Raw genomic sequence first — 24,139 nt, 5'->3', positions numbered from 1 at the left:
GTATGTGAAGCTAAATATGGGGAGAAAATTCAGAGGGTAAATATTTTTCCTGGTTATTAATAAATGCAGAGGAAGCAGTTTAACTTTCAAATGCCTGTGAAAGCCACTTGCTCATTTTCATGAGTGGCATGTATTTTGATAACAAAAAATAAGCACCTCATCCTTCACTGCTACTCATGCATGCACAATTCTTCCCATTTAATTCAGCAAGACTAATTATCTGAATTAGTGACATTAGCTTGAAGCTACGGCTTTGCAGATTGAGGCTCTGGCTTTCAGAACAGCTTCTTTAAAGGAATTAGTCATGTCTAAGTACAACAGAACTGTCAAATTGCATCCCCTGGCTTTGTCTGATGTTTTGGTCACAAAGCCAGCCTTATGCAAGACTGTCCTCGTGGCAATAGACTTAAGGTAGTGGTTATTCTAATTTTATGGCGCTGACAACCATAAAATGGCTCATAAAGGTTGGGCAGTTACCTCACCAGCTGAGAGTAGATGAGGTAAGACACACTTCGTTTTACCGTCCACCTCATTGGTGGACTTTGTCATCCACACTCCAGGGATGCCTTGTCCGTTTGCAAATCAACTCCTGAACTAACTCACATTTTGGTTTGACTTACTATGCAGGCACAAAAACTGCAGCTAATTCTCAAGCAGGTCCCAAACCCCTGTCTTGGCAGCAACAACATCAGTTAGAGAGGGAGGGCTGAAAACAGCAGCCCTTCAGGAGCTGATGCGCAAGTGGCTTGGGCATCCCTGCCAGCAGAGCGGCAAAATCTGGGGACGAACAAGGTGCACAGCTGGAAGAGGCAGATCCTTTGATTTTTACTTTATGTCCATTTAGAATAAAATACAGTCCATATCCTTACAGTACCGCTTTTTGCTACAAATTGAAGAGCTTCAGGTTCTGTGATGCTTGCACTGTTACTGAGGAAAATACTGGAAGGTTTAGGATCTGGAGTGCTCACTTATCCAAGGCCAAGCAGCACAGGGAAGAGGGACAGAAGGGACAGGCCATGATTGTGTTTAACTAGTGGGGTCTTTTAGTCTATACATCATTTGTCACCCCTTATCTTTGAATGAACTGTTCATAATTAAGTAGTGTGACTGAAGATGTGAAATTCTACATGGCAAATACTGAACTTGTACCTCATTTATCTCTTCCAAGTGTTTAATGAATTTTCAGCTTTAGTTAATGAATAATGGCAATTTCAGGCCCATTGTCTTATTCACAGAAATTAATAGTGGCCTAAGGATTGTCTCATACCTGGGAGCATGGCAGAGATTGCCAAAATAATAGAATACGCATTTCATTTTAGAAGATCCAATATTATCTTCTAACTCATTCCAGTCAGTAGACAGTCCATATTCACGAAGAACCTCAAACTCACAACACCCAGAACCTGCTATTTGGGGATAAAAAGTGAGAGGAAAATTGCCTGCCTTAAGTTTACCATACATGTCAGTTTCCCTAATAGGTCCTCTTTCTCCATGCAGAAATTTTGATCACGGTTAAAAGCTTTTAATTGCTCACAATATATTAATAACACATAAAAGAAATGTGGGAGCCCAGTATGTTCTTCAAAGATGTACTGAAATAAGGTAGATTAATGGATAAGAATGGGGAAACTTCCAGACTTAAGAACATGGCATGAAAAACATTTTGTCATCACCACTTTTATGAGAAAAGGAGCCATGAATAATGTTTTTGCCGGCTCCTACTTCCATGGAGCAAGAAAAAGCAACTCACAGTGGGAGCTGTGGCTTTAGTTGGTTTTGGCATTCAAGACCAGGTACAGAAGTTTAAATGTGGAAAGCAAACCATATACATGATATGGATGTATACTATAAAACCTACTAATTTGACCCCAGTACTTGAAAAAATGGAAATACACTTGAAGTACAGGAAGTATGCTCTTCTTACTAGCCAAATCTGGAGCAAATGTGCTCAATTTCTCTTACCCACCTGAAGTGACTGATTTCCATTTCTTAACTGCCTCTCAAAAAGTAGCTGATGTAAAATACTGAGAAATAAAAAAGTGAGTTTCAGTCACAGAAGCACAAATGCACATTTAAAACAGTTTTTTTGATTAAACATTTGTTTTTATCTGAAAACACTGGTTTGGGGTTTTTTAACCTAATCTGCTAAGAGTTAATGGTTTCCTTGTTTTCATCTTCTTACTCAGCTTACCATGACTTATATCTCACTCCTACTGACGAATATAAAATATGTGGTATTGAGAGATTTAGTGTGTTAATTTTGGTTTTAGATGGTGGGATGAGAGAGTCATTTTAACAAATACATAATGGCAAATACATAACATGCCATATCCTAGCATTGCCAGATACGAGACGTGTAGGGTTTAATAGCTCATCCTTGTCTGCTGCTGGAGGTGAGTCCCAGACTGCTGTAGCATGTCCGTGTAAGATCTGATGTTGTCACTAGAAAAGATGGAATAAATTGCTTTTAGAAAACTTTTGCAAAATTAATTTAAAGCTCCTGTCAGAAGCTGCACTCTTCAGATTTGCAAGCTTTTGCAAATATTTTCTTCTGGAAGCACAGCCCCTTAACCAGATTCCTGCATATGTTGTATAGGCTTGCCTTTCTTGACTCTCTCAGAAATACCACTAATCATGAACAATAAGGTTGAAAATTATTGTTTTACTTTATCTGTAACATTTTTGTAACTGCTAGCTTGATGTCTTTTCTACTATATGCCTTCATAAAAGCTCTGGATGTTAATTTCTGTTATATTAGCATTGGGAACTTTATTTCAGTCTGGGAGTTACCCAGCATCCTTCTGAAATCATAAACATGCTTCAGTGGGAGTGCCTACAAATGTGTTTCTGTAAATTGGCTTTAATCCTGTCATATGACAATCATAAGGATTATCATTCTGGAGGCATAACTCATATTGCAGTATGCCTGGCAGCTGTCAGGATCACAGCCTTCAGACACGTGTATTGGACAACTAATAATTAGAGGTAGTTAGGCATTTTCTATCTGGATAAATTTTTCTGATGGAAAAGACAGGTTGGCTTTTTTCCTGAAAACTGAGTAAATTGTCTTCAGGTAACTTCAGATTTATCATAAGATAAAAGTGACTGCTGCCAGCCAAGCAAGCTGCTGCCCATATCACTATTAGAAATTGTAGGAGAAAATCCTGCTGCTTCCTTCCAGTCACCCAAGGGCACCAGCTGAAGGCTTGGCAGGAGGGCAAGGAAATCATGACTTAGAGCTATTCTCTTCTACTTTGCTTCTGCTCAGAATGAGTGAAGCTGACATCACCTTTCAGGTGGAACAGTCCTAGAAAGCTCAGTCTGAGACTCTCCAAATCAAATTCTTAAATCATAAAAACAATGCTTTTCAAAAGCCACATTTCAAAATGAAACTTGGTGCTCGCTTTTAAAAAGAAAGCTACTTTTAAGCCAATAAAATTCAAAGCAGATTTTGAGCAGAAGTCTACCCATTTTCCTGTTGGTGGTTACAGTCAGACCGATCAGATTGCTATGTCTAGGTAACTAGGTTAAGCACTGAAACTTGAAGTTGTATGAGTTTAGTTCTACCCGCTCCTGTCCATTTTGAAAGATTACAGTATCTTCATATGAAAAGTATTTCACAGGAATAATGTGTGTATTCTGCACTGTGCTTGTCAAACTGAGTCATTTAGCAATTGTCCCCTAAATTTGACAAAATTATGTCCCCAAAATGTGTACATTTTAGCATAGTCCTAAACAATTTCTCTATGATAATTTGAGACACTTCATGTACTTGTGTGCTGATCTATAAATACTGGTTTTACCAACTGCTATGTCTCATTCTCTGTTTTGTTCTGCTGAGTTTTTATTCTACACCGAATACAGTTTTGTTACTGAAATAGATGAAGTTTTTTTATCTTTTAGTTTTCTTGTCAGGATTTACTTTCTGTCTGCTTTTTAAATCGACTACGTAGGATATTATTGCTGCAATTTAGCTTCTGTGGACTTTTAAAAAAATTATATATTCTTTGAGCTTTTAATGAATTCTTCCAAAGCATACTTAAAAAAGAACTTGCCACAATAAAGTGACTACATTTAAGTAATGATAACATTTGGACAGCAAACCCAAATTTTCCTTAACTTTTCAAGATGTCTCTTATAATCGGGTTTGTTAATGTATCCAGTTATGCCACTAGGACCCAATCGCCAGCTCTCTTATATTGGTCAGTTTTACTTAGGCACACGCATGCATTCTGAATCTGTGAAACACTATTGAGAAACCCCATCGTACCTGGCAATCGAAGGATCAAAGGCAAAAGAACCCAAGTCCATGTAGTACTGTGCTGTGTCTCTCAAAGCTGTCCATGATTCACTCACCTGAAGTAGATCAAAACAGAAAAGAATATTCTGATCTTTGGTACTGCTCAGTAGTCCCACACTGTATTTATTCAACTTTGCATACATTGATAAATCAGACAAATTTCTTCCTTTGACCCAAAGGGTTACTGTTATGTGCTAATCCCAGACCTTTACCTTCTGTTTTTCAATAGATGATGCGAGATGATGGAGAAAATACCTGTTCAGCCACAGTGTATCCCCATGCATTGTGGCTGCTGCTTGGGTCCCAGTAGTTCTGAGAATATGGTATTTGTCGTTTAAGTCGTATAAATTGATTTGCTGATTCTTCTGTCAGAAATGGTGCTCCAAAGACACCTGATATGGAAGCTGAGAAATATTTGTAAAATCAGAAAAATATTTTCAAATGTGCACTTCAAAAACCATATTTGTACCTAAACCACAGGTCCAAAGACATGGTCCTTATTTAACAGAAATCAAAGATGGTCCTACCTTAGATCTCCAGAAAGATTTTGGGGTTTTAAGCCTGAAGTTAATAAAACAGCTGCTATAAATTATTTTGTTGTTGAATCCAAAGTAAATAAGGCATTAACTTATTTTTAATAAAAGATTTTGTGACCTAAGAAAAAACTTAGACAAGAATTGCATTAGTCTCAGGTGTGCTGGGAAGCCTAAAGTTCTTTTAAAAAGCTCTAAATCTACCTATGAATTTAACTACGCTTTCTAAACCTCCTGGTTTAGATGTAGTATTTATTCTCATTAGTAGCAGCATAGAAATAGGATGCATGGAAATTATTCTGTGAGCAAAAGATATTGCACTTCTAATCTTGTTATTGTGTTGCTTTAGACAACTTTTGAGGTCACCCCAGATGCAGAAGTACTTCTTGCAGATCTTCTTGAAATAACAGCTCTGCCCAAGAAAAAGGGCTGAATTCCTCATTACCTTCCTATGAAAGGCCCTGGTACAGGAAAAGTCTTCTCTTTTTAGTCTCCAGTGATTGAGACCCAAATTCCTCTGGGGCTAAACTGGTCTGAAATAGTATGTCAGTCTGAATTGTACAATTTTTAATGAGCCACTGATTCAGTTCAAACTCAGATAAGTCAGCCAAGCTGAGGTCAGTGCCTGTAAACAGCTGTGCTCCAATTTAGTGAAGTGAGTTTAAATGGACACCTGAGGATGACCTGCACATACTTGGTACAGGTGGGCCAAGGACTTGAACCCTTGTGTATTGTGCCTTACAATAGGAGCTCAGCAGGGCAAACTATTGCCTCACTGACAGCTCTCCAATGCCCTTATTCCTGAAGTTCTATTGTCACTAGCTTGGCTGACCATCCGCAATATGGTTGTTCTTTAGTTTTTTTAAATAGAAAATATGTATGTTCAATGCATAGATAGGTAGCAGATATGTAAGCTAGACTATTTGCTGCTCCTTTTCACTTTGTTTCTTCTTATAGCCAAAAAAAAACACTTGAAAACAAGGTGAGAAAATGCTTGATTATACAGTAATGAATAAAAAAAGAAGCGAAGGTGGTTGTCATCTATCATCTCTTAACAGACACATGAAATAGTACTTTAGAAAATTTACTTAGCAAGCAATGAAAGTCCCAGTAGTTATTTCCTACTTGACTTTCTCTAGATTCCTAGTTTTTAAAATCAGAAACTGGAGCCAGGAATTTTGGGGTAGGGGATCTTCAAGGAATAATATTTTTAAAAATGTTAACTCCACAGATAAACATAGTAAGTTCAGAAATTTGGTGTGAAGACTCCTGTTGAATGAACTGCTCTGTCCCTTAGGGAACTGAGGTATAGCTATTTCTGTACCTCGGAAAACAAGACTTTGGCCTGGGGAAGAAGAAAAAATATTTCTTGCATTTGTCTATTAAGCTGTTATACTTCTGTTCCAGAGCTGCACAAGATAAAACTAAGCTCATCAAATTTCATTATTTCTCTGGCAATTTGCTATTATCCAGTAGAAAATCTATGAGCTGTTAACTTCTCTTTAGTGAATTTGGGAGGTTTTTTGATATTAAATATTTTGTAAAATCATGCTTATATTTCTGGACTGAGATAACCAAACAGGGATCAGAAAATTGGCTCAGTAACAGGCTTCACTTTTGTTTAAATGTGTGTATAGTTAGTAAGGGCCATTAAACATTAAATTTTATCACCAATATGTGCTTTGGCCTTCCAGCTATATGGGGAGCTAGAAAAAAAAAAAGGTCATTAAGCAGCTTTGTTTTCTGTGTTTCTTTTCCCCACTGCCAGCATCCTCAAAGAATGAGCTGTAGTTCTGCTGGTGGGACAGTGAGGTGTTGTCTTGGCTACTGCGGCGCAGAGTGCTGCGTCTTAAGGGTATTAACTTTACATTTTTAATATACAGTCTGCTCTGGCTGCACCTGTATCCAATGAGAAATGCCATCCCTAACCATACTGAATATGCACTTTGATTAAGGTGCACCTGCCTGCTCCGAGGGGAGGCAGGGGTGTCAGCTCTGCTCTTGGCTGCTTTTGCCACCATTCACATCCAGTTCTTCTTTTCTGGCTGCTATCCCAAACTCTTCCACCTTTCACTCTTAGCAGCTGGGAGCCATCTCTGCAGGACTTGTCCCTAGCTGGTGGGGCACTCCAAAGATGCATGAGTAATGGAAGAAAATCAGGCAAGTGCCTTTGCATTCAAGCTAATCCTTTAGGCTCACCTCATTCTCCCTTCATTTTACTGTAATGATCATTATATGTCTTTGAATGGGGCAAGCTTCCCTGAATGGGACAAACTTCATTCACCTGCAGAAGAACTCTAGTGACACCACTTCTAGTGAAACCAGAAATAGTCCTGCTGGTCTTTCGCTAGGACTACACAGACAAGCAGGGTTGTGCGTTTGCTTGTGCTCTGGCAGAGCTCAGAGAAGACAAGGTCTTAAAGCTCTAATACAGACCTAGAGGCGTCAGACCAGATGGCTCCTCCTGAGTAGCCCCTCTGAATACAGCGTATCGTCTTCAGCAAATAGCTTACGTCTTGCCTCAATTTAAGTTTCTCAGACTGCGTGTAATTTTTCCCCACCTTTTGAACAGCTGAGTATAAGACTGTGGAAGAGTCTGTTGTTCAGGTAGGTGCTTTATAAACACAGACTATTCCTGGACTGCAGCTCTCCATCTTGCAGAAGACTAACACAGAAACCAGGAGAATGGAGTTTTGGAGCACCTGGGCATGAGACTAGAGGGAGCTAGGAGCAGGTGGGTAATGTTAATGAAATGGCTCACTGTGCATAAAGTTGAACTGAAAAAAGATGAAGAATTTCAAATTGTAATGAAATAAAGTTAAGTCACTGTGAAGAGCAGTCAGACATGTTGTACATTAATGTTTTTCTTCAATACTAGTTTTCCTCTTTTATCTTAGATAAATATGTTATTTGAAAAGCACATTTAGGGATTAATGGCCTAAAGGGAAAATAGGAGGAATGTGTGTGGGGAGTGAACTATTGCAGAGGCTGTATCAGCTGTTACCAGTTAGTGTTTCCTTTCATCATGTCTTGAAGATTCACTCAGTGTTCTCATATAAAAAGCAAATTATAGAAAAAATTGGCTGGCTTTTGCAAGCAGATGCTTTGCTCGTGTAATTATTGCCTTCAGCAGGTAGCTTTGTCTATCCTGTACACCTAAACAGATTGTCCAGAGGGAAAACTATTAGTAATCATTACTGCTGTGGTATCTTCTGAGCACCTTGTTATGGATTAGTGCAAACTGGTTTAAGACTAAACTTGAGAGTGGGGAGATGGTGGTAAAACATTGTCATCTTTGTCAAAATAGTAAATGTGTACTTAATCCAGCATTGACTGTTAAAAAAAAAAAATCCAACCCTACAACAACAAAACCTGATTATGAAAAAGGCATATCAAATAGCTTGGAATGTCAAGGTAATAATAAAAAAGTATTACAGTACAGCAAGCAAATTGCACTTAAAATATAAAATCAGCCTGCATGGATCTTAAATTATTGTGCATTAAAATATCTTCATACTAGACTCAAATGGAAGCTTAACTCTGTTGTGCAAGGATAGACTTCTAGAAAGCAAGATATTTAGCAGGATACAATTACAAAATCTTCCCAGGAAGACATCTTTTTCTATCAGCTGAATGTGCAATGATCCCCTTCACACGGTCAAAAATGTGAGTATGGGATTCAATTTTGACACCTTTGCCTGCTTAGGCACCCACTTAATTGATATGCTTTTTCTTTTTTAAAAGCTGAGCTGTACAAGCCATTGTGTGCTTAGCAGTCTTTGGGGAGAGCAGGGAAGCCACCATTTGCATATCTAATGGTAGAATTAAATGAAAAGACAATCTTTTGAACTTGCTTTAGTATAGGATGTGTTTCACCCTCTTCCATCCCGGGAGCCTTTTTGAACTAGGTCAGCAGTAGTGTATAAGTGGTGAGAAGCAATCTCAAGGCTTGGGACCAAAATTTATCCCCGGTGTGCATCTACCACAGGGAAAAGTGGTTTATGTCTGATTTGCTGTGATGTTTACAAAAAATTTGACAATTACTTAGCAACACTTCGGTCCCTCTCTGTGCACGTTGTCATACAAACTGGAGCCATTTGTTTCTCTCCCAAGTTTCTGAAGACTATTGCAAGTTTCTGACAACCTGAAAACCTATTGCTGAAGTTATTTATATCAATGGAATTTAAATGTCAAAAGTTGGCAATTGTTCTGGCTCCTTTCCTTTTAGTCTAATAACTCTTCTTATTATCGTCTTTGGTGATTGTCTGGTCAAAATGTCAGCTTGCAGGGGTAAGGGTGCTGGTCTTATCAGCACTTTAGGACAGCGCTTGGACACAGGCTAAACTTGGACAGAGCTAAACTTCAACCTTGGACACTTTAACCTTGCTGAGGTGGCTGGTGCTGACGTGTTGGGAACTTTGAAAAAGTAAATTAAATGCTGCAGCTCAAGTATGTTTTTAAAGAAATGAGCCAGAATGGGGGGACACCCCCTCACCCCACCACCCCCCCCATGCTTCAGTTAGCTAACTTTCTAAATCCAGAAAAGATTCACAAAGCCAGACCCTGGGACATGGTCTGCACACCACAGCGTGCAACAGTGCAAGTGCTGAAAGAGAAGCGTGGAAGCAGCTAGTGTTCTCTTCACTAAAGTATTTCTATAGGTTATCTGGCACTCCATGGAAATCAAGACATGGTTGTCTGTCAGTATGTTGCATATGTGGGTGGATTGCTGCAGGGATGGTCTTTAGGATTCTGCTGGCCACCTTTGGGCCATGTGTCATGTTTTCTCAGTTGAAAAGCACAATTATGTTAAAGTCAGACACCTGAATATTGCTTTTTCAAATGGTGAAAAAGAAATGTGTGTATGCACATTTGCTATGTATTCCAAAGTGTTTGGATGGTAACAGGCCTTCTAATTAAGTCAGTCAGATTTGGTAATACCTGTTGATAGAAAAATTTAAAGTCACTGATTGTTAAGTGTTTCAACACTGTTCATATCACCTAATCTTTGAAATTTTGTCTCATCTGTTTATTCTTAAAGCTTGAATTCTCTGTACTTTGACAATTCTTAATTTTACAGCACCAGATACAAGGGCTCTCTGGGTCAGGAGATGAGAACTCAGTCATTAGCAATCATGAGAGATACAGCATCAGCCTCATTCCCTTATCAGCAAAGGCAGACAAGTTACACTTAATGCAGAATTAGCTATTGAACATATTGCTGGTGTGAAGCCAAGGGCCAGGAAAGTTGTCAGGTATGGGTAAATATCAAGGCAATTTGGCAAAAATCCTAGATAATCCTAGGGAAGGAACTACTTCCCCTGCAGCAAAGTATTAAAAAAAGTATTGGTCCTGCTCAGTGGGTCCTGGCAAAATTTCCTTTCTACATCCATATGCGGCCATCAGTTTAACCTTGAGTGAATGGACAAGACACCTCAGTCAGACATTTGAGAGACTTCAGTAATAATTCCAGTGCCAGGGCACCACACTCTTGTACCCCATCCCTTTCTGCTGCACTCTGTGGAGGCTAAAGAAAAGATCTAACAAACAGCCCAGAACACCTCTTCCCAGAGGTGTGAAGATGGTTTATTATGGGGAGTGATTCATAGCAGCTGAGTTGACGGTGTGATGAAGTGTCAGGTTCTCATTAGTGAATCTTACTGCCTCTATTTTGACTTGCCACCACCTTGACCATTGTTGAAAGGATTCACAATTAATGAAAAACCAAACTATTTGTGATAAATGAAACTTTTAAGAGCTCTTTAAAATCAGTAATAAATGGTTCTTCTTGCCTTTCAAAGAAAGGAACCTGGGGAAAAGGGTCTTTCTGTTGGGAAAGACAGACATATCAGCGAGATGAAAGCAAAGATAAGTCCTCCAAAAGGAGGAGCGGCAGGCTGCTGTGCTCCTGGTTTGGTTTCAGGTGACACTGCTTGTATCACGATGGCCTTCAGTGGAAAGGAGGTAAGGTTCAGGAAGACAGACAAGTACCTAGGAATAGTCCAACCTCAGGTACACAACATATCAGGAAGGGCAAATAAGGGGAAAGGAAGGTTACTAGGTGAGCTCTAACATTGCAGGAGAGAGAAAGGTCCTTCCCATCTCCTTCCCTCCCTGCGGAAAGCTGGAGAGGGACTGTTTACAAGACCATGTAGCAATAGGACAAGGGGTAATGGCTTTAAGCTGAAGGAGGGTAGATTTAGACTAGATATTAGGAATAAATTCTTCACTGTGAAGGTGGTGAGGCACTGGCACAGGTTGCCCAGAGAAGCTGTGGGTGCCCCATCCCTGGAAGTGTTCAAGGCCAGGTTGGATGGGGCTTTGGGCAACGTGGTCTAGTGGAGGGTGTCCCTGCCCATGGCAGGGGGGTTGGAACCAGATGATCTTTGAGGTCCCTTCCAACCCAAACCATTCTATGATATGACAAGGAAGAGAATTTGGCCCAGGAAAGTACACCTGATTGTGGTCCCAATTCACAAACCACCTTTTTTATTAATTCATTATCATGTATTGGCTAATTCTGTCTACCTCATTTTGCCTTAGCTCTTCAGATCTTGTATTTACAGCACATGTATTGGAGCATTCAGATCTAAGAAAAGCTTTTAATGCATGCGTGTGGATGGAGCATCTTTCCATGACGCAAGCAATCACCTGAGAAGTCAATAGTCACTTAGTGCCTACCTAGTTTGTTCTAATTTAATGAGGAATAAATTAATCTCACATCATGTGCATCACTGATCATTGACTGTACCAGTCTGCTGCTTTGGAAAGAGCATTCTTTCAGCCTTATTGATGCTGCAGACCTGCTCTGTCCATTTTTGCTCTGGTCCAGGTTTTACAGGTGAATCTTTGATTTTTTAGGTGCCCTGCTTGCAGGGTACTGTGAAGGTTCAATGATCAGACAGCCTGCGAGATTTGAGAAAAAAATCAGTGTCTTTGAGCAATTAAAATCAGACATCCCAGAAATCACTTGTGAAATAGATCATTTCAGGTCCTTTTAAATGCATGTGAAATGTCCATGTTTCTTACAAACAATAAATGATGAGATCAGAATAATCTGAAGATTCCAGAAAAACAGCATTAAGCTCTTCCTACAATTATAACAGTTCAGGAAATGATCCTGTAAGAATCCTTTTGGTCAGGAATGTGTCCTCGCTCTTAATACCCAAGGAGTTGAGCAGTAAGAGGTTCAAAAGTAGTTACAAGGACCAGAATCAAGATTGCATTTCACAGAATTTGCTGTGCAGTCTTGTGCTCACCCACTCTCCCATATGTCCCTGCTGCAGTGATTTCCAGTTAATTCTTTTGCATTAGTGCTGTTCCGATGGTAACAAGTTTTTGGTTTGGTTTCTTTTTTTTTTTTCTTTTTTGTCAGCTGACTATTTAACAAGCCAGAAGGGAATGACATGAGACAGGGTGCCAGGCACTTACCTGTAAACAGCAGAGCAGACACCAAAATTTGAAACATTCTCAGAGACGTGGCTAATTATCCAGAATGTGTTTCCCTTGCAAAGCAGAGGCAGTCAGACAGCTTTATACTTTGTTATCTTTACATTTATAAATCATTGACCAGATACTTGTAAATCGTTGGTGTAGGCAGAGGGCAGGGTACAATGCTTAGTTTGGATTTGTCCTATATGCCTCTGCACACTTTGGACTTTGCAAGCTGAGCCTCTAATGAGCCATAATGACTCATTATTGTGTGGATACATTAACTTCTGCATAAGCTTTATAACGCAAAGTAGCACACTGGGCATGTTCTGTGCCCACTGAACAGGTAGGTGTCTGCAAGTCAGTCTTCTGCATGATTGTTTTCCCCTCCTTGTGGAAATGGATGTGAGCATTTGATGCAAATATGAACGATGGGAAATGGTGTTTGAATCCACCTGCTCTGAGAGCAGTGCCTAAACAGACATTGTATTCTAGTTGTATCATGCTTGGATTGAGGAAAATAAACCTATGATAAAACTGACAGAGAAAGCATTAGGACAGGGAAGGAGAAAGGGAGTTGGGTTCCTGCCCTGAATCAGGCACAGGTCACAGCGTCTCTTGTTGCCTTCTGCTGATGTTGGGACTCTGTGGTATGGGGGACATACTGTCACTCACATATGTGAGTTCAGACCATCTTACCTTTCCCATCTCTCCAGTTAAATGTTGCCTTATAAATGTTTGCCTTGTACATAAAATACAACTCACTGTTAGTGACAGTTGTCTTGCTGCAGACCAGTTTACCTTCATAAGCTCACCTACGCTGGTGACAACGGACCACAGAAAAGCTGAGCTTTATCACGCATTGAGGTGAGCTGATCTGCAGTTCACCAGCATAGGCATGCGTGTAATCAAAGGTTTTTACGTCAGAGAATTAGACCTTGCTGACGTTACTGGTCAGGGACCAGACTCCATGCTGATGGGCAGTAGTACTTCATTTCTACGTTCACAGTGAGAAACATCCAGTCTAGACACTGGATGGAGCAAAGGTTTATTGGGAAGTAAAATAGCATTTAGTTATGTAATTTCAGAGGCTTACATGTTTTGTTGTTACACGTGGGTGGGCAGGAGGGGAGACTGACTAGCAGGTCTAACAGTGGAATCCTTAATCCTGCAGTAGGTCGCTTCACAACTTCAGTATTTTGGTATTGTTCTAAAAAGAAAATAATAAATCAATCAACCCCACTTAGCAAATTCTGCATGGAGGCAGATGCTCAGCACTCTGGAGCCATGTTAACAACAAATATTAATTATCCAAACTTGGTATGTCGGGACCAGTCTTCCCCATCTCTGAGCTACTAAATTAAATGGTTGATGTCAATATTTTTGTGGACTAGCATTAAAGGTGCGAGGACTGGGACATTTGCCAATGGGTGATACAGATGTCTGTGACAGGTGAGTCTCAAGAACTTTAGATCTCCCAGAAATACGTTCCAGGACACCATGCTGTAGGTATGCTTTTCTCTCTCAAACTTTTCTGTACCATCATCTTCAGCTTTTTCCATACTTTTCTCTTACATGGGCCTGCCTTTCTATTGCAGTTTCCCTCCCATGGGTTTTTCCTCCCAGTTCCTAGTATAATATATGGAAGAACATGTTGGTGTGTCATTTTATATTTATTGCAGTTACCTCTCCTTTAATGTGCAGCCTGCTCATAGAGAAAAATGCTAGTGATATGGCCTAGGCAAAACAAGATGTTAGTAGCCAGTAAGACTTCTCTGCTACCTGGGAACAGATGACAGGGAGGCATGCTGGACTGGCAACACAAACCCAAGACATCTATTCCTCCTATCTCATCTTGGGAAGCAAGAGGATGAGACGAAAACATTTTTCTTAGGAACAAGAGGAGTTGAAAAAAATTATAAAACAGTCGGACGGAGGCCACAGATCCCAACTGATCCTGAGTACCCAAAGTCCAGGCTTCCAAAACCTAAAAATTCATTCTTGCTCTTGCAATTTCCAATTAAGACCTGTCATGTGCTGGAGAATATGATTTGTCTATATCTTTTATTGATGAAGCCTTGATTCTGTTATAGGGAAAGTCCTCACTGGGAAGCACAGAAAGTCCTCTGGTGAGGCCACGAAACACGGTGGGGATGTTGCAATGCCTGGACTCAGGCTCTGAGTTCAGAAGAACACAAGGCTTACTCGACTGTAGAGCAGGACAGTGGTCAGCCAGCATAGGACATGACACAAGATCTGGGAAACAGCTAAACTGCAGACAGGATGTTCCCTTGGACATATAGATCCATGACATCTGAACACTCCTGCTTTTCTTTGTTGCATCCCCTATCCTGCCACCTCACTTCCTTGTCTGATTTTGGTCTTGCTCCTTGTCCCTGCTTTTTCCTGCCAGCCTGCACAACTCTACCTTCTTCCCTCAAGATTTGTCTTCCCTCTTGTAGCATGCTCTGCAATTTCACATAAAATGATGCTATGCCTGTAAAACCCAGCTTCTTTAGATTGAAGAATTTATTAGTCTCTTATAAGGACAACAGCTTGCCAGTGCAATTTTCCTTTCCTCCTCTCATACGTGTCCCGCTTCCTATATCCATGCGGGTATACAGCTGTTAGGTTCACCCCCGCCCTGCTATCACCCAGTCTCACCTCTGCTCAGAATAGCCAGTGTTCTTGCTGAAGCCCTGTAATGTGTATTTAGTCTGGGGCTTGCATATGCCCAGCTGGCTCACATACAAAAACTTTTAGGAGACAGATGTGTTCTTAGCTGTTCTTTAAGGGCATTATATAGGCAATCTGGATATCACTAAAAACCCATGAAAAGCATGAATGTGTTCATTGAATGTAGAATTTTAGCTGTTAATCACTAACAGATATGCAGGCTGCAGTTTTTTGGAAGATTTATAACTTGGCCCAATGGCTCAAATTTTCATATGGAGGAATGAATCATCGTATCATTTTGATATGATGCCCTCCCTCTCTTGTCAAATTTCTATTCCCTACTTTAAAGCATGGAAAGCTTATTCAAAGAAGTTGTCATCAGAATACTCAGTGCAAGTTAAACTTCCCCCCGCACATCCTTGTCTCATTTGCAGAAATAGCTGAGATATTGGCTGAAATGCTTCCAAAAAAATTTCAGCTTGAGGCAGACACCTGACATATTTTTAAAAAAAAAATAATAAATCAGACCAAATGATAAAAGTTTAACTGAGTTACAGACAAGTGAATGTAGGATTATATGAAGGGACATTTCAGGCAATGGTACTGGTCTTATCAATAAGGTGTGTAAGGTAGGCTTCAAAAAAGCAGAACTCTAAGTTAGGGAAAGATCAGAACATTCTTCCTTTTACATTTCGTAATCTTAGACAGTAAATCACCATTTCAGGGGAAAGATCTATGCTCTCCTATTGGTAACAATTTTTTTTTCTTTCAGGAAAAAGAGAAAAAACCTAAAACTGTAGCTGATTATAGCTGTAACAGTTTTAGGAAGAAAAGAGATGGCGTCTGTCTTAAAAACATCCTAGGAAAGACGCTAACTGTTGGATATATAATGAGGAAAGTATCTCCTTAAATAATTTTTCAATGCATTTTTGACTAGTGAAATAGTTATAAAATGGCTAATTTGTAAAATGTTTGAGAGAGAGAGAGAAGCTGAATATCCTTAAGGTTGCTTGTTTCTTCAAGTTCACTGAAACCAGCTAACAGATATAAAGTTATTGGGAAGGAGCAAACAGGTAGGAAATCATATATAGACTGGGTTAGGGAACATAAAGGAAGATTAAGTTGAACAATTTGAGCTAGAAAATCCACATTCTTGTTCTTCCTTGGCACCTGCTTCACACCTGTACATGTGCCTCACAGCAGGAAGCTTAACTCTTTTTGTCCAAGTTTCTCATCTAAGTGTAATGCTAATCTCTTGGGCTTTGTAAACCACTATGTAACTGTTGAAAAATTTTATCTTCTGGTGTATTTAATATCAAACTCCTCATTTGTTTCAGCTTGTCTGACATTTGCCAGTTCTGTTTGCTCATCTCTAAGACATCTTTGACTTCAGTGGATGTGCCTACACCAGTGTTGAACTTTATTTTTTAACAATTTGAGAACGCCTGTTGTGTTGCTGTGGTATGTTTTTGGAGTAGAGATGAGACGAGTGCAAGGTAATACTTAAAGGAATATAAAGCATATGCGGAATGTGAAAGACCTCTCTCAAAACAGAGGATACGTGCACAAAAAGTTGTACGGGAGTGGCAATCTACTGTAAGGACTAGAACCAGGATGTATATTAGCAGCATAAAGAAGCTATGAGCTTCTCTTACCTTGTCTTGTTTTTATGTTTGATATTCTCTGCCTGATTTGGTCTAGTTTAAATGGAGAAAGGAGGCAGTGCAAAGGCAAACTTGAGCAGCCTAAGTGAAGCAGACCTGTTCCTGCAGCTGTGTCTTAGGAGCACAGCGTAAGACGCCTCATACTGGGTTAGACGCTCTGCAGTGTGGGTGCTGCTGCAATTCAATACAAAAGATGGTCCTTGGCAGGAGTTTTGGGAAAGTACTCGGGGCTTTTCAGCATTTTGGGTCAGTCACTGATTCCTTGCTGCATTATTTCAGTTACTGTTTTCTATATTCTGCCTCACTGCCTCTGAATAGGCAAGTCTTGGACGACACCTGCCATCAGGCTGGCACTGAGGGTGCGTATCTACGTGTGAGCCAGGAGCAGCACCCTGGTTCCAGCTGCCACAAGCAGTGCAGGGGAGGCTGCCTCTCCAAAGTCACCACCAAAGTCCTAGGATGATTAAGTGCATCCTGCTTACTAACCTGCCTTTACAATATTTTCCTGGTTTTAGGGATTCATTATCCCCTACTTTTCCAAGTTGTAAAGGCAATTTATATAAATCTGTGTGCAATGGAATTGAGCTAAGACCTACGGGGAGGTCTAATGTGAACAAGTTAACAGATCTTCTATTGGCCACTACTTCAAATGCCTAGCGTGTTTTGAAGTAAGCCTACTGGCATATGGTGAGCACCGCAAGATTTTGTATTTTACACCTTCTGGCTTGGAGATGTGCTTTAGTTCAGGTTTTTTATTCCAACCAGCTACAGCTCTTGATAAGCTTATGTTAATCTGTGCCAAACACCACCTCCAGTCCTGTCCTTGTGCTAAAGTACTTTTGTTCTATCACTTTTAGGACTCCTGAGGGCATGAGTGATGCTCTTTTCATGGGAGGAGAAGGTATGAATGCTTTAACTCACCATATTTTCCCAGAATTGCACTGTCTAAAACTCTCACTTTTCAATGACATATACTCCTCAGTTTGCCAGTTCCAGGAGCAGGTGCTGGAAGTGGCCCTCAGCTCGCCCCTCAGCACCTCCAAGCTGCTGTCTGCAGCAGGGGCTGCTCCAGGGAAGCTCCCACGGGGCAGTAGGAACAGCTGGCAGCAGGGACAGGAGCTGTCTATTTAAGCCTCTCAATTTGTGAGTGGCTTGGAGCCAGGGTGTGAGACCATCTGATGGCATTCACCTCGCTTTGGTGGTCAGGACACCTTGTCATGTACCGTGAGTGTTCAGTTGCTCTTTGGGTGTAATGGGAGCACCTGCACTGGGATGCCACCAGGGTGGGCACCTGTGCCCTGCTACTTGGGCAGCATGGCCACGTCTCAGGCAGAGTCACCACGCTGGTTTGCCCTACCTCTGGCTGGATTTCTGGGGTGTAGGTAGTAGTCAGAAGGTTTGTTCCTTCCATGCCCTCAGTCATTCTTGTCAAGTCCCTTTCCTACAAGCATCACCTACAGGGTCAAATCTCATAGTCCTTTTCTTAACATGTGACCAGCACTACCATTTACTGCAGTTTCCTTCCTTCCTTTTTATTGATAGAAAGTTTAAGAAGGGATGCCAAAATTCAGGAAGGTGGCCTAGAAAGTTAGATAATCATTGCTTTGAATGGTCATCTTGTTTGCAAAATTATGAACGTCACAGATGACTGTAATGTCTAAGAAACAAATCTGTTGTTGCTGAGATTGTAATAACTAAACTTCTAACATCTTTTGCAGATCGTTTATTATGGTGCATTCAGTATTTTTCTACATTTTCAGCAATTTCATTATGCTTTACATTATGTCTGATTTTGTACATATTGAGTGTCTTATTGTCATGGGATAATGGGTGTCTTCAATGCATAGTGAAGTTAAAGGAGCTACAAGCATCTGGATTGTCTAGGGGGTTTTTTGGTGGTGGGGTGTTTTTTTTTGGGGGGGTGTGGTTTTGTTTTTGTGTTTTGGGTTTTTTAAACATTGACCTCAAGTACAGGTCCAGGGGTGTAACTGAGTCGCCAGCCCCACTGATAACACTGACACCGGCCTTGTTCTCAGTTGACCTGAATGTAGCTGCCCCAGTGTAATGAGCTGGAGCAATGTGAAAAATCTCCAATAGACTGTCAGTACTTTACCTTGCTGCACAATCTTCTACAGAATAAGTAGTAAGCATTCAGTCTTGGTGCCTTTTTTTTTTTTTAAACTTCAGGTTTCTACTTTAAAATCTCCTATGGTAGCATGACCTGTGGTTCTCGTGGTGGCAGCCAGAAATTGTCACAGCATTCCAGACAGGCTGCTGCTGTCTGATCTTGCTGCAGTGTAGATATTAGCTGACAGGTCTTGGAGCTGTTCTAATCCATCACTCCTGATCCATGATGGAGAAACCGTGGCTTGCAGAGAAAAAAAACACACACCATGTTCCCCTTGATGTAGTATAAGGTATCGCAAATTGATTTTACACAATTTTGAGGTAGCAGTCATTTAAGATTTATTAACCCTATTGTGGTAAATCACAAGATAGAACTGTATGGTATTTAATGGCACTCAATTATCAGCCAATGAAAAAAAGGTGATACAACACAATTTGTTATAACCAAATTTTGCAACTTAGTTAAAGATTTGAAAATGGCGAGGTTCACATGAGACAACAGTTTTCTAAATCAAATCACATACACATAAATACAGACACAGATCTTAACCTGTGATCAAGATTTTTCTCTCTTCACAAATTGTAGTGAATTACTCACTTTTTCCTTTGTTGGCATTTGTCAGTGGACAGTCTGAATCCTTGCGAAATCTACCCTGAGAGGCATCCCAATTTAGGGGGAAATACTGGGTCCCAGCATGCTGCGATCCCAGAGAGCTCAAAGGGTCTCACGTAGGATCGCTATTTATAGGATTGTGAGATGATTGACTTTGGTCAGTGGGGTTTTTTTTTTCCATTCAGGCCATAATTCTTACCACGTAATTCTAGTACCTTCTGGATCGGGCTACGCTCCAGGCAGCAGGAGCTCCAGGTACGGTTAGGGAGCGCCGTGATCATCCCATCTCACCGCACCTGTAACGAAAACAAGGAAGTGCCAGGTTGTTCCAGCTCACTGCACTTGTAACCAAGACAGGAACACAATGTTGGGATCACAAAGTGGCCCAGGGATGGGGGAGCTGCACCACCACCTTCCACCCCATGACCAAAGTCAGTCTATTTCTCCACAGAGCAGTGGTGTGGTCACCTCTTGCCTCTGTGCCTATAAATAGACAAAGCTGCATTCCAATTATAATTTGAGGGAAACTTTTACGTTAGGTTAACACCCACATCCAGAATCTTCTGTATGTTCTTTCTGCCTTTCTGCCAGCAGTGATGTAGGAATTGTGGTAGGTGTAACTCAAAGCAATTTTAAATGCAGAATTCTTTAAGTCCTCCCTCTCTCTTCTGGAAATTAATATACACTACTGCTCCTGCACAGATTTGAGGCAATGTTTATGAAGTCAGGCTGATCTACCCAGGGTAGGACCTGATGATTCTGCTCCCTTTAACACAAGCCCTTAGAGGGGAAGGCATGTGGATGTCATTTCTCAGCTAAAACAATAAAGCTGTTGGGAGTGTCTTGTGCTGTCACTCTCTTTTACTTACGTAGTTCAGCAACTTCTAACGTCTATAAACAAACAAATCTTTACTTGTTGTGAAGTCATTTTTTATCACTTCTTAAAAGCTGAATAACATACAACCAAAAGAATTGACTTTGATGTATAGGACTGAGCATCATAGCCTGCCTTCTCATAATCCTGTCATAAAACTGGGGAAATTAGTATCTCGATGAGAAATATGAAAAATTCTATAACTAGAGTAATATGAGGAGCATTTTCAGTGCTGTCACAGACTGCAGTGGGAATTAACTGCTATTGGTGTGACTTATGCCACAGGTGTGTTTAACACAGTCAAGTTAAATCCTTTTTCTGACAAGTCTGTCTGTTAATCTGGCTTCGATCCTCCTGTCACCTGCTGTTGCTGAATGTGGGATGAACTGATCCTTATGTGCACTTGGAAGACAAGGCCTGGTTTTAAATCTCATTATAGTGGTAAAACAGGGATAGATCCACTAGGAATGGAGCTACACAGGTATGAAACCTGGTTTGATCTCTAATTACAAAAATACATGTCTGCATAGCTCCAGCTCATCATAGATCATTCCATCACACTATCACAAAAGGTTGGGGTTTTTTTATACCAGATTCAAAAAAATATATATTAGCCTTATAACTCAGTAGACCACAGCCCTAGTAATTGCATCACCACTTAAAATGTTGCAAATGGATGCACAGAATACAACATAGAAAAATGATTAAAACATTGTTTGAGAAAGGGGGTTAGATGTCTTGGTGAGCATTTTGTTTAGAAATACTTAACAGAATTCTTCACAATTTTGTATTTGAATCACCAGACAAAGCTGCTTTTACCTGACTCCCTATGTCTGAAACAGAGGATACTGCTCCTGATCATTAGCACAACACAGTTATTTGATTTATTACTGCTAATTACTTCTAATTTTTTAAAACATTCAAATTTATTTATTTTTAGCTCTACTCATGACTTCCTTTTCAGAGTGACTGTGGAGATGTTCATAAATGCCTAGCAAATATTATGGTTTTTAAGGACAATTTGTGTGTGTGTGTGTGTAATCTGCAATGACTGAGTGAGGAAGATATTCTCTGTCAGCTAGTTGGTTAAAGCTTTGACAAAATCAGCTATGCTCTACAAAAGTGATACAGAAAATGGTGACGCGTGATCTGAATGAAGTAATGCAATTTGTATGTTTTGGGGCTTTTGTTTATTTTAGTTTTTCATTGTTTGCTAATGGGGAAAAAGTATTGAGCTGAACCTACATGGTTGTGTTTCCTTTGCTACTGCAACAGTGACTGACATCTGGGGCTACTCCATCTCAAGAAAATACTGGAGACATTCACTGGATCTCATAGGAAAACAGAAATTGGAGAAGTAACTGCTGCAATGTTATAATGATTTGTCTAATTGCTTGAAAGAAATACAGTACTTAGCACTAAATCTGGTAAGCAATCTAAACCTATGTTGGCATGATGGAGACATAGGTTGAAGTCTCTGAGCCTTGTATCTTGATTTCCATGTTCCTGCTTATTGTAGGTGCAGGAGATTAAGGTTTCTCTCTCATGTTAATAGCATCCCATGTTATCTAGTCTAGAATCAACACTTCTAAATGCAAAAATTTGGGTTGAAACTGGCATGTTACTTTGGGGAGGAAAAAAAAAAGACATTTTATTTTTCATCTGTTGCAATTAATTGTTTCACTAAATAATTGCCCCCAGCCATTTCAACTAGTGTACAGAAGATCAGTTTTCAGTTGCTAGTTAATGTAGACTTGTCCTTTTAGCACAGTTTCTCAAAGAAGCAGTTGTGGCTGATTGTGTATTTACCATCTCCAAAGAGTATAAACCTCTAAAACTCCTTTATTGTGCATGCAGATTTATTGTCTTCCATTGTTATTTAATGGGATGAATACTTTAAAATAACTACCAAGAATAAAAGAGAAATCACACAGCAGGCAAGTTGCTAGCCAAAGTTACTTCATAATGTGAAAACACAATAGCTCGGTAGTAGTACATGGGGAAATAGAAATTTTTAAATGTAATAATTTTTAATGTAAAAAACCAACAAAAAGTAGTTCCCAATTTAATTCTAGAAATTTTCTTTTAAATCGAAAGCCAAGTTACCTTTTGTAAGAAATAAACCACTTTTTTTGTAAAGTCATAAGGTTTAAAAAATTACTCTTTATAATTCAAGCATTTTTAAACCGCAAAGTGCCTGGATGCAAGACTGAAATAGCATGTCAAAATAAAAGGAAATGGTGAGCATTTTTTGACTTTCGCAGCAGAATATCTGTACTTAAACAGGAGGGGGAAGAGAAATTTCTTATGACTATTTCCAGAAAGTCATTAAGTAAAACGTGCCATAAAAACATGGTATAACAGAAACAGTATATTGACAAGGTGTTAATTCATTAGTATGCTCCATGAGCTCAAAGATATAAAATATATTGTCCAAGTTCCTTAATAACTTCCTGGTAGGCTGGAGACGGGGGAGGGAAGGAAGGGTCATTTCAGAAGTACTTGTGAGTTAAAGGGTAATATAAGGTAATGTAATACTTGAGTCCTTTTCTACTTTGCAGGAAACTAATGTTCTTTGAATGGCCCATTGGCAGGCTGTGCCTGGAAGTTTATAGGTGAGGTTATTGTAGCGTAGAATGAAGCCATTACAGAGAGATTCCTGCTGTGCCTTGCCTCCCGCCATTGAGGAGGCTACAGAGGACACCTGGACTTACCTCTGCCTTTGGGTCCCTGTGCTGCCAAATATTTGTAAAGCACAGTATAATTCTTCTACTGTCGGCTCTTTCCCCCAAACTACATGGTCTTGGTGGTGGTGAAACAATGGAGAAGATCTGTTTAACCAGGTCATTAGAGGATCAGGTAGGAAGGGGTAACTGTGACAAGGAGTCAGTCTCTCTGAAATCTCTCACCAGTCTGGATCTCACCAGACCCTCACAGTTGGAGATGTGGAACTCCATCCACATCAGCAGCATTTCGGGTGTTAATAAAAATGAGCAATAAAATGACAAAGTATCAGCCCTTAGAGGCACTCTCAAATGTCAGATCATTTCTGTGATGCTGTAGATGTGTCCCAGCAAATTCCCTTGGCAAGTACTGTATGTCACCAACGCGCATTCAGCAAAGCACTCGCCTTGGTACAAAAGTCAGACTGAAATACTGGGATACTAAAAGGTGCATATCAACATCTGGAATGCCTAATGGCTATTTTATTATTTCTTAACTGTCCCTGAAACATTTAAGCTTTCTGACCTTCCCCTTGCATCAGTAGCACTCTCAGCTTCATTTCTTGTGAAATATTCAGTAGCTTGCCTTCTAAAGCTTTCCACCTCTTAATCCTCTTATTGTCTCTCTTGATATCAACCTTAGCTGCTGACATGACAGCTTTTTCCAATATGTATGTGAACTAAGTGGTTTGGATAAAAGCCAAGGAACATCTTGCTTCTTGGAGAATTGTAGTAAACAGATATTGCATTAAGACCTTGCTACCCAGAGTAAAAAAAAAAAAAAAAAAAAGAAACCAACAAAAACCAAGGCATAGCAAGCTATTGCCTGAAAGACAACTTAATTCTATAAAGCTTGTGAAGGACACACAGGGCTCACTGCTCTTGGTCAGTCTCATTTGTGGGATGGTCAGCATGGCTGAGCTTGCCACAGATGAATACGAATGGCTTGGAAGTCTAAATTACATCTCTTCCATAGAGTGACTTTATTCCACTCCTGCAGATGAGTGGCTAAAGTGAAAACTAAAGCTTTTTGCCTTTTTGTTTCGTTATTTTTACTTTTTTCCTTTTAACCAAGACTTTTATTCAGGAATCCCTTCCCTGCTGCAAGAATCAGCCACAAGGCGGTCTGGCAACACTGGCCCCGGACAGCGGCTACCTGCTGCTGGCGGCACCGTGCCACAGAGCCAACGCCACCTCC

The 24,139-nt window shown here is 40.1% G+C and overlaps 2 protein-coding genes across 8 annotated transcripts in view; one reads left to right on the top strand and one right to left on the bottom strand.

The window, feature by feature from the left end:
• Positions 1–24,139, top strand: part of GUCA1C (guanylate cyclase activator 1C) — a 134,807-nt gene that overhangs the window by 9,891 nt on the left and 100,777 nt on the right. For 5 of the 6 annotated variants that reach the window (XR_012837884.1, XR_012837882.1, XR_012837879.1 and 2 more), the window contains exon 1: positions 21,498–21,645. The exons of the other annotated variant lie outside the window; for it this stretch is intronic. The gene's annotated coding sequence lies outside the window, so the exon portion shown is untranslated. Of the gene's footprint in view, positions 1–21,497; positions 21,646–24,139 lie in introns of those variants that run through there. 6 annotated transcript variants of the gene reach the window in all.
• On the bottom strand, positions 1,701–12,378 carry C1H3orf85 (chromosome 1 C3orf85 homolog). Of its 2 annotated transcripts, none has more exons than XM_075767683.1 (4): positions 12,265–12,378; positions 4,556–4,704; positions 4,271–4,356; positions 1,701–2,442 (listed from the first exon to the last, which is right to left on the bottom strand). In XM_075767683.1, the coding sequence occupies exons 1-4, from the start codon at positions 12,299–12,301 to the stop codon at positions 2,364–2,366; spliced, it is 351 nt and encodes a 116-aa protein (XP_075623798.1). In that variant the 5' UTR covers positions 12,302–12,378; the 3' UTR covers positions 1,701–2,363. The 2 variants fall into 2 exon arrangements, with proteins under 2 accessions (XP_075623798.1, XP_075623805.1); XM_075767690.1 differs by having other exon boundaries at positions 4,556–4,692; positions 12,265–12,355.

The sequence above is a fragment of the Balearica regulorum genome, chromosome 1 (assembly GCF_011004875.1).
Source record: "Balearica regulorum gibbericeps isolate bBalReg1 chromosome 1, bBalReg1.pri, whole genome shotgun sequence".
Taxonomy (NCBI): Eukaryota; Metazoa; Chordata; class Aves; order Gruiformes; family Gruidae; genus Balearica; species Balearica regulorum.
This window is presented reverse-complemented; position numbering and strand designations above follow the sequence as displayed.

What these genes read in the sequence shown, in the direction of transcription:
- C1H3orf85 (XM_075767683.1), bottom strand. Translation starts at nt 12,301, where the DNA reads ATGTTTCAAATTTTGGTGTCTGCTCTGCTGTTTACAG. An exon ending in GTCTGCTCTGCTGTTTACAG is followed by an intron (nt 4,705 to 12,264) that starts GTAAGTGCCTGG and finishes AATATTTCTCAG; the next exon opens with CTTCCATATCAGGTGTCTTT. An exon ending in GATACACTGTGGCTGAACAG is followed by an intron (nt 4,357 to 4,555) that starts GTATTTTCTCCA and finishes GATCTACTTCAG; the next exon opens with GTGAGTGAATCATGGACAGC.